This window comes from Necator americanus, chromosome III, assembly GCF_031761385.1.
Source record: "Necator americanus strain Aroian chromosome III, whole genome shotgun sequence".
In the NCBI taxonomy this organism is placed as follows: domain Eukaryota; kingdom Metazoa; phylum Nematoda; class Chromadorea; order Rhabditida; family Ancylostomatidae; genus Necator; species Necator americanus.
Window position 1 is genome coordinate 9,801,029 of NC_087373.1, and position 16,392 is coordinate 9,817,420.

A 16,392-nucleotide genomic window follows, 5' to 3' on the forward strand; every position below is an offset into this window, starting at 1 on the left:
ATTTTTTTTTATCACGCCAGACTCGTGGTGCTGCCTTCAAGGCACCTTCTTAAGCAATTTCAAAATTAGTTAGGAACAACTGTATTGGGTGGTCTACAAAGTTTTGATGAATCCAGAAAACTTCGAATCCAGAAATTCCGGAAAAATTCGTTTCGTTTGCACTCTTGGATCAAACCACCTCTGCACAGAGGAGGCTAAAGAACAAGTCGCAAATATTGAGTAAACGATTAGAAGTTTCACAAGCTTTTCCTCTTCCTCTCTTTTTTTTCTTAATTTCACCTGAACTTTCTCGAATTTTCCTTCACTTTGAATTTAAAAAAGTTTGAGGAGGTTCAGTTGGTAATTTTTCTTGGAACCTTTGCAAACTCCGCCACGCACACACTTACCACACATGTCGAACCACCAAGGCACTGTTCAGTTCGTTGACATGGTGACCCGATGGCAGCACGATTCAAACATTGTCCATTCACGAAAACTTGACCGTTCATGCACTGACCGGCGACACAAGCAGCTAAACGAGGGGGGATTTGATTAGCGATGAGAACTAAACTGTGGACTACCGAGATAAACATGAGAAAACTCACGATTTATTTTACTGGCACAACAGATACCATTCGTACAGGAATATCCTTCAAGACACTCATTGCCGTTTTCACGACACTGCACGTTCTGACCAGTGTACGAGATGAGTGGAGAGGTAGACGCACCACATTCTAAAATGTTTATTGTAGCATAATTTCATTCAAAATTAGGACCTAACATAAATCATACAAATAATTTAATAAGAATATGAATAGTATAAACACAAATACAATACAATATAAATAGAATACAAATACAAAAGTAATGTAGTAGTAGTAGTAATCTAATTTCATTCAAAACCTAATGCAATCGAAATCTAAAGCATAAAAATCATATGTAATAGTAAGTAATTATATCTAGAAGTAATTAGTAGTAATGTAGTAATTATATCTAAAATATAATTTTCATATTATGATAATCAGGTACTCCAGCGGATAGCTAAATTGGATGTATTTCTATCCAATTAGAATTTGTCTAGGGAAAAATGCATTACGCCATGGAAACGACTATGAATCCACCTATTTTAACGCTGACAATTTTTTTTCCGACGGACAGTCCCGCAACGAAGTACTGTAGCACCGATTTTGAGGTCAAGAAATTAAATAAATGATAGTGGATACCGCAGCTGGAACAATGGACGTCATCCATATTGCGCAAATTCACCACACATCTTTAATTTTTTCTCCAGTTGACCATATTTCTTCTCCCTTCTCTTCTTTTTCCCACTGCTACCAATTAAAGCGCTTCTCGTAACGCTTGTAAGGTACAGCATGGTTTTCTGCGATGAAACTTGCACTCTGGCCAGATATCTGGGAAGCTTATATGGAATGTTCGAGAAGAATGAATGAATTTAGACGAAAAGTAAGCAGAAGATTGGTGGAAAGTACAGGAATAGGAGAAGACTACTATAAATAGAAACCTCAACTTCTTTCCTTATTCCTTAGTGTTGATTAGGTTTAGGTTAAAGGATAAAAAGGATAAAGTGTCTGGCGTTAAAGTCATCACCCCACGAATCTCAGGTGGTACGGATTTCAGGTGGAGTATTCGTATACGGGGACGTGGATTAAAGAGTGGAGGTGATCCCGTACATTTCTTCCTAAATGCCGTAAAAAAAACGGCCTGGAAGATACGGCTTCGGGCGTGCCTGCGCATTATTTTCTACAGGGAGTTCGACTGGAACGCGCCAGCCTTGTGCACGGGCCGCGTCGTCGGGGTCGTTTTTACGGCAATTAGGAAGAAATGGACGAAATCACCCTCCTTTCCATAATCTACCATCCCTTATAAGAATACTCCACTTGAAATCCGTACCACCTCAGATTAGTGGAGTGATGCCTTCAATATCCAAGGGATGTACAGTCGACGAGTCGGCGAGGTGTTCCTAAGCCAAAAACGACGTTTGCGATTCGTGTTTCCATTGTCGTTTGTTTGCGAACGATACGTATAGCAAGCAAACGGTATGCAAATAATCAAACACGTATAAACTACATGTGTAGCCAGCGAAAACATTGAGATTGAAAATAAAAGTTATAGTCTCATCTACCGATTGTGTTAGTGAATGAGTTTGTCGAACTCAAACTTTTAATTATTACAAAAATAATAGCAAAAAGTCATGAAAGGAAGTTTCATTACGAATCCGTGAGGCTAAGATATTGAATTTTAAGAGATTGAAAAAAATCCTTTTGTCATGGTGATCCGTTAGTATTGTTTAACGGGACCTATCTTTTTCTAACCATCTAATTCCCGCAGCAGAAAAAATACGAGTTGGATGAAAAATTAGAGATTATTGGAGAAGTCGTTGTAGAGGTTTTGTAAAGAAATGTCTAAAGCTAGTGTTCTAGGGGATTTTCTCCATAGGTGAATAAGATTCCGGATGTGGTTCTCATAAACCTCAGTGAAAATCCCCCCTAAAATCAACAATCCAGTGATCATACAAGCCTCAATTTACTCAACGAAACAACTTTTTACAAGCGTCGATATGCTTATTGTCAATGATCGAGGATACCTCCCTCACTGTTAGATAGAATTCAGGACGCAGTTCTCAGGATATCACACTAAACACCCTTCTCTACAAGTCAGAAATTCAAAAATCTTACGAGAGTCAGTTTAAGCAACAAGACAACTTTTTACAAACATTTGAGTTTATATAGAATTTATATAGAAGTTTAAACTTCTAATTAATTCTCGAACCAAAAAAAAACTGGTCTTGCAGAGAACTCCCTGATTGCGAATAACATTAAAAATTCGCTGAGAAATAGTTGATAAATTAACCAGTCGCGAGATTTCACCATGCACCAGCTGCTTGAAATGTTCCCGTGTACATAAGTGTAGTCGGACATGACATGTGCAGTCGGCAGACAGGATCCGTATAAACTCGTCCACATAGCTCAAATTCATCGCATGGTCGCACTTTTAGAACTGTTTTCTGATGTTGTTGTTGTTGTTATTTTTCAAAGATTCGAGGTTAGCATTATTTTTTAGCCGAATTTAAATTATTAGGTATCCCCAAGGATTTTAGGGTGCATCGTTAGCTAGTTTTATGTTATGTCATGTAATTTAACATGTATAAATTTCACATCATGTTTTTTACTTTTTGAATTTTATTCTTATTATTTTTCGTTTTCAAATTTAATTTCTAAATTATTCAATTTTGATATAATTTCAAGTATTTATAGTTGTTACTTTATTATAAATTCAATTAGTTCTATGGTGAAAATACAGAACGATTTGGATTTAGTCTAAAATTGAGACACACGTGCATATATTCGTAGGAAAAAAATTGTCCCCAATGGCTTCGGAAATGAAAACAGGTGAAAAAAAGAGGAATTCTTTGCTTAACACATTACTGCTAAAGAGTAGAATAAGTTGTGAAAACTGATAAATGTACTAGATTAGCGCAAATTCTGTTAAGGGCCCACCTTGTGCCTGTCCAGCACAGCAGATGTACTTCTGATGTTGTTGGGAGTACTGACATGCAGCACCAGGTCGTTGGATTTGGCATGCGCACACATCTTGTGGAGAGCACGTTGAAGGCTGATATATCGTTGGGAATGGGTATAAACCTAGAGGACATTGTCCTACGGCAAGTCCTACCGTAACTTAAAAAAACACACGTTAGAAGACCCGATCAATAATTCCACCGAGTTTTTAGCAAAACCTGTTAGAAAGCTGAATATTCGTAGTGGAAGCAGCTGCATAAGTGCTGTGCTGTGTGACAGATTTCACTAGGATTTTTTTTCCCAGCGATTTTGTTCGCTATTCGAATGTTGATTCAGCTGCACTACCATATGCCATAAACGTCGAAAGAACTTCGCATTTTAATCAGGACAATGGGACTATGGCGCTCACCGGATAACACCACGGCAACAGACGATAATCGTCGACCTCTGGAAAGCTCGCAGCTCGTGCAAACATTGAAGAGTGTGCAAAATTGAAAGTTTAAGGACTATTTCAGGAGAAAGTTATTGAGAGATGACAAAAATGAATTTTTATCATTTACTACTGACTTACTGACTGACTTTTATCATTCACTACTGACTAATACTGACTTAATTCTGTTCGTAACAATCTGTGAGTTATATGATTGTACTGCATCCGGTTCTTTAGCATTATCCAGAAGCTAGTACTTAAGGATACTGCACAGTGCGTAGATCTAATTCGCGTTGAGCCCCCTAGTCGCGGTGAAACTGATTAGTTTGCTTTATTTCTATATGGAGTTCTTGCGTAATGTACCTATAAGGATCGATACATATATATATATATATATATATATATATATATATATATATATATATATATATCGAGGCTTGGCGAGATTATAGAAGTTCGGTGGGATATTCACAGCATCAAAGACCTCGTAACTTTTTCAGGACGTTGATAAAGGCGAAGTTCTCGAAACGTCAGCCCACCCATAACATTTCACCAAAATCTCGTTTGCACCACAACAAAACATAAATCCGATTCACAATGCCCGGATTTTCAGTCGAGAGGACCTGGAGATTGCGAGAGACAGTTTTTCTTTCAGCTAAAAATGCGAGAAGCGCATGGATTCGGCCTAACCAGACAGAATATTTTAACATATTGTGTTCTAGCGATGAAACCAAATTTTACATGCTCTCATCTTATAATTGGTGTAAAGTGTTCTTTCGTCAAGTAAACTGATGAATTCGCGAACTTTCGACCGAATTTTTTTCAGTATCTGTGCGAAATTTTGCGCTGCACATGAAATTTTTGAAAACAACAACCTACGACCGTGACATGTACCTTATGACGGTGCTCGAATTCACTAACTAAGGATCTATGGTATGGGAGTACAAGACAGTGTAACAGTAATTTCACCAGAACTGCGCTATCTGGCAGTTACGTCGGTCGTAACGATGATGGTTGACTCTTTTTTGGCTTTAAATGTTGTTATATTGGTGTTTTAGCTCAGATTTGGAAATCACACCGTAACCTGAAGGTTGCATTGGGTGTAGCGCAATTGGCAAGTGGTTTCGCTGGGAGTGCGCGGTCGACTGTTCGAAACCGCCGTAGTGCCAGTCAAGCTTGTCGTCCCTCTATGACTGGTAACCTTTATTAAAGGCATCACTCAACGAATCTGAGGTGGTACGGATTTCAGGTGGAGTATTCGTTTACGGGGTAGTGGATTATGGAGAAAGGGGTGATTCCGTCTATTTCTTCCTAATTGCCGTAAAAAAACAGCTCGGAAGACACGGCTTTAGGCGTTCTAGCGCACCATTTTCTACAAGGAGTTCGACTGGAGCGCGCCAGCATTGTGCGGCGCCGCACAACTCTCCATAGTCTCCCATCCTGTATACGAATACTCCACCAGAAATCTGCACCACCTCAGATTCGTGGGCTGATGCCTTTAATTAATCTGCATTAATATTTAATTATTTTATCTGCATATTTAACTTTGTTGTATTGTAGGCAATCTTGTATTAGGATATGAAAGGTAGTATAGCACAGTGGGCTTCGTATAGTCGTAAGTCCATATGGTGCATTTCAAGAATTCCTCAAATCTGCTTCTCCTGAGATTTTCGCAAGTGCTGTTTACGAGTGAAGAGTCCGTTTTTTATTCTGGTTTTTCCTTGTATGGTTCAAGTACAGTTACAAGGGTGTAAATTCAATGTTATATTTCCGATAAGAAACCAATGCAGTCCTTGTACAACTTTCAGTGGATTTCTAAGCATTTGGGCTGTAACTACGACGTAGGTAAGGTAATTTTTAAGATTGGCATTTAAAAACTTCTAGAAGTTTCGCATTTCGCACTACTAACGTAACACTGAAGAGGGAGAGAATGTGGCGCAGTCGGTAAGAGGTTCCGCTGTGTCTGCTGTGCTTGGTTAGATCCATCAATGATTCGAAACCGCCTTACTTCCAACCAAACTTTCTCCCCTCCGGGGTCGATAAATTTGTACCAGATATGTTAGGGAGGAAAAAATAGTGACTTGATACAACGGCTAGCCCTCGTAAGTAATCGCAGACACGAGATCGTGAACCTCAAACGGTTCTGAGCTGACGTGAACGCGTTGGCGCGCCCCAAGCGAATTCATTAATATCAGACACCTTATATCCATTTTACTCTATGCTTGGGACCATAGATGATCTATTCTTTCTGCTGATCACGTCCACTTAAAAATAAGGGGTTCAAAAAACAACCTCCGTAGAAAACTTCCGTAAAACAATGCCTTAACTCAGTATGACACTTTCTCATTTCAACGAAATTATCGCCTCCCGCTAGCACAGAGTTAATTCTTTTATGACCTCATACATATCTTTTTTCTTTTTTTTCAGCATCTTGGATTTGTCTGTTGAACTCGTTCCATAACGATGTTTCTTTCATGGATAGAACACTTATCAGTCTGAGTAGATTTCTGTACAGCTACGAAACCTCTAACACAAGGAAATTTCAAGTCAACTTCTGCAATAACGGGGGAACGACGGAAGCGACATTTGATTCGAGGACATCGGCCACCTGCAGGAAACTACTACGCCGCACACTGCACATGTGGCCGTGGTCGTAAAATACGTTGGGAACGAACCAAATGGTTTTTGTTGCATTCGACGAAGATCTTCTTACAAATGCATCTTTTCTTTTTCTGGTAGTCATCACATCAAAAAGTGTGTAAATTAAGGAATGAAACATGAACCGCACGGGAATACGACCGTATACATCCAGATTTATCTTTGTGGAAAAGAAACCAGGCTGAAATCCAGAAACTTGTCACTACTGACTGAGTTGGTGCTTCTAATTTGACTTTTGCAAAAATACAAAATAGAAGCTTTGCCTTCTCTTCAATAGATTCCACTAAAACAATCAGATAATCAATAATCAATAATCAATAATAATAATAATAATAATAATAATAATAATAATAATAATAATAAATTAGAGCTTTTACCTTCTGGTCTTGGAAAAATCGGACACATTAAAGCATTCGAGGTAGGTTCGAAGAAAATCAACATATTTCGGTACATCAATACTACCTTAATTTTTATTTTCAAAAAAATAGATTTAAAGAATTCAAAACTTTAACTATGTTTCTAACTTGCTAGATTACCTTTATCATTTCGTGGTTCAAATAAGTAGTGAGGAAGAAATTGGAACGCAGTAAGAACATCTAGTTGACTTCTGTCTTTCTCTGCTCCTCTCCCACTTTTTTCTCCCCGGCTCTCCTTCTGTGTCTTTTTTTTTTTGCTTGTCCAAATTGCGCGGCTATTCTTTCCCTGTTCCGACCCATCTGGCCTCGTTCGCTCATCAGGATTCACCAGCAATTACAAAAGAATACTAGTACTTGTTATTAGGTCAAGTAGGAAATCTTCGACTTCGACAAAAATATTTTCCTTCTATTTCATTCATAGTTTTATTCACAATCATTACTTCTCTATAATACAATCACCATCACTATCGATAACACATTCTCATGTGTTTTGCAATTTTCAATGTGTTTTTGCAGAAAAGGCTAGGATCTTTGTAGTTGATAAAAGCGTTTCTCTCGCAGAAAGTGTTCAAGGTTGTTTAGAAGATAGTAGCCATATTTATCGAGACCGGATGAATACGGAGGATGGGAAACTGTTCGGAACCCGAGTACCGCTAAATTCTTTGATTTTTCTGATTTTTCGATCTTCTTTTGATCTTTTCGACTTTGCCTTTGTCCATCACCTTTTGATTCAGTTATTTTTGGATCGAGAAGGCTCCATTTTCTTTCTCGTTTCCACAAGATACGGTAGCCGTTCCTTGAAAAACTGTAAGATGGAAAATTATCTCGTGCAAGAGTTTTAATTTAACCTAGTAGCCATTGTATTTTTAACTTCCTCCATTTTATCAATTTTTATCCGTTTCCATGTCACTTTTGACTTCTGCTGCTAAGAATTGGTTGTCTTTCACGTACTTCCAAGTTGTGGCGGATAGTCGTTTAACTCAGAAAGCTCCAGTGAACCTCTCCCCACCCCACCCATCTCCAAGAATGTTCCTGATGAACCCTACTATACTGGATTACGCTGGAAATCATTTCATTAAGCGGATGAATGCAGCAGCATATTGGATTGGCGATGTTGGAATTTCTCCACGAATAAATAAGGTTAAGAATTTAGTTAACGACTATAAAAATTATTACGCTTATTCTCGTCCAATAATTTAGAAAAAAAAAGGAAAAAGAAATAACCTAGGCGCACCGGTCACACCTACGATGCAACTTCTTGCGCGATAGAACTCAGGTAATTACATCAACATTCAGGATTTGGAATCAAACTAGTATAACTCAAATAAACAGAACAAACTTTCCAATAGTTCATTCGCGTTGCAGATTGCAATTGTTCCCGTCCCCGCAATAAGTTGTATCGTTGGGGAGAAGGGATCATAAAAGACAGTTTCAAACTTGTTCTCCTTGATATCTAGAGAGACTCGAGTGTGATCAAAATGGTAATTTTTAGGAATACACTTTTCCTCCTGAAGAGAAATGCTTGTCTTTTGCATAGGGGATCTTAATGCCAATTTATGTAGTGATATGCTTCTTTCAGGATGGTAGCAGAACGAAAGCCATACGAGGAATAAAGACAATCCTGAAGTTCGCATTACTTTGACACTTTTGCAACCAGCTAATGACCATCCTTGCACGCACCACCAGGAAGAAATGCTTGTTTTTCTCATTTCCTTAAATATACGTGTGCGTGGCATAAAAATGTGACGGGAAGCAAATCGAGGTCTCCTTGTGCTGCGTCACTTCTTCCTCTCTCGCATGTAGTCTTCGGCTGGTGAAGTCGGTATTTCCCAGACGTTTTCTGCTTCAACGGGAAAATATTTATATTAATAGTACTTAATTATTACATTTGATTTTAAGTATCTATGTATTTAATTAGTTTTTGAATTCATTATATTTTCTGTTTATGAATTTATACTTAGTTTTATCTAAAATCTACAACATATTTCTTCCTTCTCTCATTTTTTCATTAGACATTTTTTGTGAAAAAGGGCAATAGATAGAAAAAGAGCTGATTTTTGTTGCGCACTTTCTTTTCCTTTTCAGCTGTGCTCACTTATACGATCACTTTTTAATCATTCTTCTCTATTCTTCTTTTCTTTCCTTTTTTTTTCAAAAAAAAAACATCACTTTCTTGACGTGATTGCTGCATTTTGTCGAAAAAGCAAGCGCTCTGCGCAGAATCTCTCAAAGTCTTGCCTCATCTTACAAATTTACGAAGAAATCTTGCTTAAATCCGTCATTTTTTTTTTTTTTCAAAAATTTTTTTTTTTTTTAATTTTTTTAAATTTTATTAAAAAATCCTTCAAAAAAAGAAAAGCATCCTTAAAGGCATCACCCACGAATCAGAAGGGTTACGGATTTCAGGTGAAGTATTCGTATACGGGATCGTAGATTAAGGATTGGGGGGGGGGGGGGTGATTCCGCCATTTCTTCCTAATTGCCGTGAGAAAACGGCCCAGAAGATACGGCTTCGAGCGTCACCCGGCTCTCCATAATCTACTATCCCGTATACGAATACTCCACCGGAAATCTGTACCATTCCAGATTTGTGGGGTGATGCCTTTAACCACAATAATATCGAATAGAACGATAAAATCCAATAAGTATATTTGTTTCGCGCATACGAATGTTACGTACGTATTTCGGCTGCGTTAATGTGGTGCGGTTTTGTCGGCACCACTGACTGAAAGAATCGTGCGAAAAACGTGTGCGGGAACATTGAAAAGTCTAGATCGGTTAGAGTGAATGGAGGGCACGGAACTGTTCTTATGTACATACACTTCCTCCGTCCCACAGAAATACTTCCACGAATCTTTGCCTCCACACGCAAATTCGTAGACTTTATTTAATTATTTAGTTTTTTATTCTAGCATTTTATTAGTATTTTCTTTGTATTTCATTTATTTAACCGTGCAATCGTAGCAGTTTATATCCATTTATTACATATATTTGATATTAAGTATCTATTTATTTTATTCACTACTAAATTTATTATATTTTCTATTTATGAATTTATACTTAGTTTTATCTAAAATAAATAAAACTATAAAAAAGTGAAAAATTAGAAAAAGATGTAAGTTTGTTTACTACCTAGACCTACCTGTTTGCTACATACATACTACCTTTCAACCTAGATCCTGTAAAAAATTGCTTGACATAGATGACCTTTTGATTATCTCTACCAGATTTTCTGTGCTGTTTGCTTCGCCTTCATTGATCAATGAAAATTAATAGTGGTGGCATTTTCGGTAAAATTAGAATTGCGTTTTTCTAACAACGCTGTTTTCTTTTTTATGAATTTAGGTGAAAGATTTTATAGTTTTCTTTTTAAAAGGGTCAGTTCTACATGCGGAGAACACTTGAACTATTTTGAAATCCTTCAGTTGAAAAAAACAAGGAGAGGTTACGGTAATAACGAATGCTCTTTTGTATCTATCGAAATCATTGACATTAACTAAATCTCCATAAATTTGAGTAACTGAGTGTTTACAATTTTAGAGTAACAATCCTTATAAGTTTAATTATTGTTGATCAAGATTTAATTCAGCAGATCTGTGATAAACTCTTCACATCACCCGTTTTTTAGTATTCAACATTTTTTTTTAGTTTACCTTATCCTCTATCCTTCTGAATTATTAAAGTTCGGGCATTAGAACTAGGATAAGTGGATAGATAAGGAAAGCAAAAAGTTTGATTCTTAGCGGATTTTGCGCGGAAAACTAGTGGATCTTGCTATGATCCGGCATTAATTCAAAGACGAGATTCCACTTTATTTACATCATATTTCTCTTTAGCGCTTTGGAATTTCTTAGCAAATGAGGCATAAGGACGAACTCATAAACTCATCGTAATTAAATTCTACTGATAGCGATCTCCGCCGATTCCTAAACAAGATATGAAATTGTTCGACAACACAAATTTCACACAATACAAATGTGACCTGAATGTACATACATTTTTCGTAGATGTCTTTTCCGACGACACTGCCCTGTCAACATTTCTCTACAAAGCCTCATTAACTTTCCACTTTTCTAAGTTTCAATTGAAAACCTCTCCTTTCATTTTTTTTTTGTATTTACTCTAAATTGATTTAGAGAATTTTAAAATTTTCCACTGCTAGATAAAAGTTAGAAATGCATGTTGACATGCCGTTATTCAGACCTCGCAACTTTTTTATTTCGCAATCTTCTGAGTGAACTTTGAAAAAGCAAAATAAAATCGGAAAAAACCCTCTGGAACAAGAGAATCAGGAAAAAGACCGTTTATCCAAAATAAATAGAAGTACAACCTTTTTTTCATTTTTTTTACTGTGCTGTGCGAAAAGATTCCGCTGATATTATTACTCCATAACGAATTTTGTTGCTTATCTTCTTTATTTTCCTTTTTTCATTCAAAATTTAAGGTGGCGAAGTTTTGTGGCCTTTCCTCAAGCAGAAAATTTCGAAGGCATTTCTTTTCCAATAAAATTTTGGACGTTGTACGTTGCCGTTGCGAGGTTTCCAAGAGCTCATCGATTGGGGGAGAAAAGTGAGAAAATGAAGTGCATATGAAGCTGAGGAAGACGACGCACGCTGCTGCAGAAGCGCCGCGCTTATCAAGTCGAACACATCTGGCACCGACTATAAATGGTCCGAAAAACAGCAACACTTAGCAACGCTTACTCAGAAAAGACGAGAAACGTGGAAATCCGGCTTTTTTGAGACTTTTGTGGAATAATATACCGATGATGGTTAAAGAACACTTGGTATTCCTATAAGTTTTCAATGAAATTAAACTGAAATTCGGAAAGTTCGACTTTCAATGAACCTCCGCATATTAGGATGATGAATTGATTTTTGATTAGCTCTACATGAACTGACATCGTTTTGAGTCAATAAAATATTTATTCTTATTATTATTTAGATTATTTATTTTATTGTCATCACTTATTATTATTCTATTGTATATTATTTATTTTTATTTCCAGTATTGTCGGGAACTCTTTATGAAACAAAGGTCACCGGCACTTATCAGCTCATCCCATCCCAAACACGCGACCACACCCATTTTTCTCGCCTCCGTTCTAAATGTGGAGCTCTGATCCACAAAGGAACTAAAGAAGTGGACTTGTAGCTGTTGTTTACGTGCTGGATGTCAATCCGATGGTGTTCGTGCTGATCTTCGGTCCCAATGGATTACAACGGGTAGTAAAATCCAGCATTTTCCGAGCATCCCTTCAAAGAAAATAAGTCATATATCTTGTAATTTCTTCAATACAGGAGAGTTCCGGACAAATTACTATATTATCCTAATTTTTAGACTATAGAACCTTCCTGATTTTGGTCGACGTTTCTTTGAAGCGATTTCTGTTCTATTCAACTATGATTATAAGAAATTATGTTATGATTATGAGAAACCGATGCGATTCGATTCTGTGTATGGGGAGACTTGGAAAAATTAAATACCGATTTGATTTTGAAACATGGGGAACCGATTCGATTTTATTCGGCATGGGGAGACTTTTTCTAGAATTTTTAGCTGCATTTTTTGGTGGTTTTTTGGTGGGATTTTAACGCTCATTCTAACATTTTCACATTTTTGAGGAGATGGGTATGTTCAACGGTAGTGTCTTTAATAACAAAGAACTTTTTCATTGAATTTTTTTATTTTGTACAATCCGGTCCCTTATTCATATTCATGGCCGGGTTTGTAATTGAGATATCAGGCTTTTTTAGTTTGTTTTTTTAGTTAGATAGTTTTTTTTGTGGTTCTATTAACTTCTTTGAGGTCGATCACAAGCTTAAGATCGAGTAATTTTTCGCCTTATAACATTCAAACGTATGGGACCCCTTCCAAGTCTCTGATTTTATACATAGAAGTGTGTGCAATGTGTCTGAAAATGTTTGCAGAACGGCGGACTCTTATGAGTCACACTCGTAAACCTCTTGAAGCGTTTTTTCGTGTCATTCCCACTCGCAGCAAGGAGGTTTGCACCGAGAAGGCTATTCTGAATGTATGAGCTTAGCTCGAAGCTATGAGTTGATGTGCTATCGACTGCATAACTCACTCACGCAATACAGATTCTGAATTCATGGCCATTTCCTGTTCCATGCCAAGGAGATTTTGGAAATTATGGTGGAATTCCTTCCTGGCATAATCTGGATAGTGTTCCCGGGGATTAAGAATGTATTCATTATTTACTGGGATTTTTGGATTCAGTATTCAGCTCCATCAGAGAAAGAAATGTTCAATGGTCAAAGTGTGTTTAAGTTTAATTCATTTTAACTGTAAAGTAGTACGGTAAAAACACGAAACATCCAAATCCAGAAATCAACTCCATCACGCGCACCAAACTGATACCTTCACCTTCAGTGCAATTCTTCGCGTACGAGCGAACCATAAAATGAAAGCGATTAAAGTGGACTAGAGATGAAATCACCCAACGAAGCAACTGTTTACAGGTTGTTTGTTACTAGTTCATTTCTTGGGACTACCTTCAACTGAACAGCATGAGGGGCCCGTTATGATGGCACCTCTACGATTGGTGATCATCAACCGAACGTTGCGTCACGTCATAACGCACGGTCAATAATCACGAATTGGCAGTGACATCACTCACTTTTGAATGATCTCTCTTCACTCTATGACCTATACTAACGGAGTTTTAGGAATAGTGGTCAAAATATAGTTGAAATAAGTTGAAATATAGTTAAATATAGTCGAAATTGTTGAATAATAAACTACGATGCACGATGTTATGCAATAGCAACGCAGAATAGAAAAGAAAAGGGTTTTTCCGCACGAATTTTGATAATTACTTTCTATGAGGTTAATTATTGTTAATTATTATGGAAGTTATTTGAGAACGACGAAGTTTTTGTAATAGCTAATAAGGGAGCTAGAGTCGGCAACAAATATCTTGAACCGGCTGACCGCGACGCGTCTGCACGCAGCGCACACTCTTTCTTTGTTTGACATGCATTTCCTCGTCGCAACAGCGACGTATCAATCGACGCTAGCCGTTTATTGGTTGAACAAACTTGGCGCTAACTATGAATCGTTCTCACATAAGATCAGGAAAAAAATCACCAGGCCATATAGGATTCTATTATTTTTTTTTAGATTCGAAAGAAACGTATATAATCATCTGCTGTTATTGTTTCTCATCACACGATGTAGTTATAATTTTATATCATTACAGAATATTTTTCCCTCAACCTCTTTCAACAGTAACTAAAAACAAGGAAGTTCCTTTAACAATAACTAAGAACATTGAAGAAACAAGAAATATCTTTTTTTCTCCAGTTCAGCCGTGCAAATAACAGTATTTTGCACTAGATAAGGTTTAGTTTCATTTTAGTTTTCCAGCTACTGTAGAACGTGTTGTTTTCGACTTTCTGTGCTATTTATAGGTGAAACAACAAATCCACGAATTCTCGCGCAGCTTCTTTACACTTTCTTCACTTCATTTTTATATGTTACAGAGATTTTTTTTACATTTGCAATGAGAAATTAGCAAAAGACTGCTGTGAAATAACAAGATTTTGTAGCAGATCCTGATATTGCTGGCAGACATCTTTTTTTTTCACATTCACATAAATCTATTATAAGTCAGATAGAGATTCAATGAAATACCACAGATTTTATTTCCAATTCAATTGTTTGACAGAAAAATTGGTATCCAGCTGTTTAAGTTAAATAAACGTTAGCAATGAATAGGAATAACGCATGAAAAAAATAAATTTTATCAAATCTTTCTAACATTTTCTGTTGAGCACCGTGCCTCCTCCATTTCTAGCTGCATATAATACAGAATAATATAATAATGTTATATATAGGAGCATTTTGGGAAATTTACGACATTTCGAACGATTGTGACCGATGCCTGCTTACTAAGCAGCCACCTTGTAGTATATATACCAAGTCTAAGCTTATCGCAGAATATTCCAGGATCCTTAAGAAACTAAAGGACCCCTCATTTATAGAACTAAATTTATTGTCTAAAGCATTTTTTTTCTGTTCTTTGTTGTTCTTTGTTCTTTTGTTCTTCTGTAGATCCCATTGATTGAAAAGCATGGTCATTCTTTTCTCCGTCTTAAATATTACTGAAGCATGTTGTCAATAGACTTACGTGTTCATAACTCCTCAAATCATGGATCTTCTCACATATTCTAGCCATTGTTGAATCTACAATAGTAATATCTGAGAAAGGCAGTAGTTCTCAAATTTCGGTGTTAACCAAAAAACAAAAACGTGCAAGATTAGGTAGAATAACGATCCAGGATTTATGCAAAAGTAGTGCTGTACGGTTGCAAACGGAATTCCTTCTTGTGTTTCTCTTCAGCTTTTCAGACGTAATGCTAGGTGATTACCATGGTTTTTTCCAAGATTTCTGAAACGGAGCAAGTAATACAGTAAGAACTTCTATATACGTGGTGTTTTCTGTCGAGTTTGAGCAGCTTCACTTATGGTGCAATTGCGTAAACGATTACAACCAAAACCTCGCTTAACTTCGCAGCCCGGATGGAACTAGTGGAAGTCCCACCTCGACCTCAAAGTAATACAGTAAGAACTTCTATATACGTGGTGTTAGGTGGTGCAGATCCCCCATAGGTCGAAACGTTTTGACCTGGGTGCGTAGATGTGCCGATGATTTAAAATGTCTTGTTCATCCCAGTGATTAAATTCACGGAAGATATGGTTAGGTCAAAACGACATGAAGCACGCACAGTTACATAGGCGCTATGGTGCCACCTCATTTCCAACCGCTGTCTCCATGGCACCGCTTCGAGCGCAGCCGCTTACGCAACTGCTTACTTAGATACTCAGATCACCCGTCTTCACCGGATGTGAGTGCCTCAGCATCTCTTCCACTCGTTTCGCTCCCTCGCCATTGTCAAGTTCTCAAGTTTCGCGAGTGACGTTGACGAGGTCCTTGAGCCGTATCCAGCTGAGCTCTCAGCTGGTCCATCCGTGTAGTGAACGCGTCACCCCATCTCGTTGGCGGTCGCCCTCGAGGGCGTTTAGCATCTCTTGGGATCCACTCTAGCGTTCTTTTAATCCATCGTCGATTCTTTTCATAATGTGATCGGCCCATCTATGCTTTGCTTTCGATATATATTCTGCTGGTTCGCGAAGACGGGACATTCCTCTTACGTCGGAGCTGCGGAGACCGGCTAGGTGTTGTGTGTGCCGGTTAAACTTCAGAAGACATCTCTGCAACTGCACCCAGCATCATACCGTTTTGACCCGACTATAATATCCCAATACTTTGGTACTGACTGAAAACCACAGCACCACGGACGCTACTCATCCAATGACGTCTCCAGCAAACGTCAAGGTTTTTATG

At 37.6% G+C, this 16,392-nt stretch overlaps 2 protein-coding genes across 3 annotated transcripts in view; both read right to left on the reverse strand.

Annotated features, from left to right (window-relative positions):
* Window positions 1-8,040, reverse strand: part of RB195_009115 (uncharacterized protein) — a gene marked incomplete at both ends in the record, with an annotated part of 30,492 nt that extends 22,452 nt beyond the window's left edge. The window contains 4 exons of one of the 2 annotated variants that reach the window (XM_064195956.1): window positions 387-511; window positions 585-713; window positions 3,498-3,677; window positions 7,974-8,040. In XM_064195956.1, the coding sequence (XP_064047101.1) occupies window positions 387-511; window positions 585-713; window positions 3,498-3,677; window positions 7,974-8,040 (501 nt within the window). Of the gene's footprint in view, window positions 1-386; window positions 512-584; window positions 714-3,497; window positions 3,678-7,973 lie in introns of those variants that run through there. The other variant, XM_064195957.1, reaches the window with a different exon arrangement.
* A 7,899-nt stretch (window positions 8,041-15,939) lies between these two features.
* RB195_009118 (uncharacterized protein) lies at window positions 15,940-16,140 on the reverse strand (the record flags this gene model as incomplete). Its single annotated transcript, XM_064195960.1, has 1 exon — window positions 15,940-16,140. One exon carries the CDS (start codon window positions 16,138-16,140, stop codon window positions 15,940-15,942), a length of 201 nt encoding a protein of 66 aa, XP_064047105.1.
* Between the last annotated feature and the right edge of the window lie 252 nt (window positions 16,141-16,392).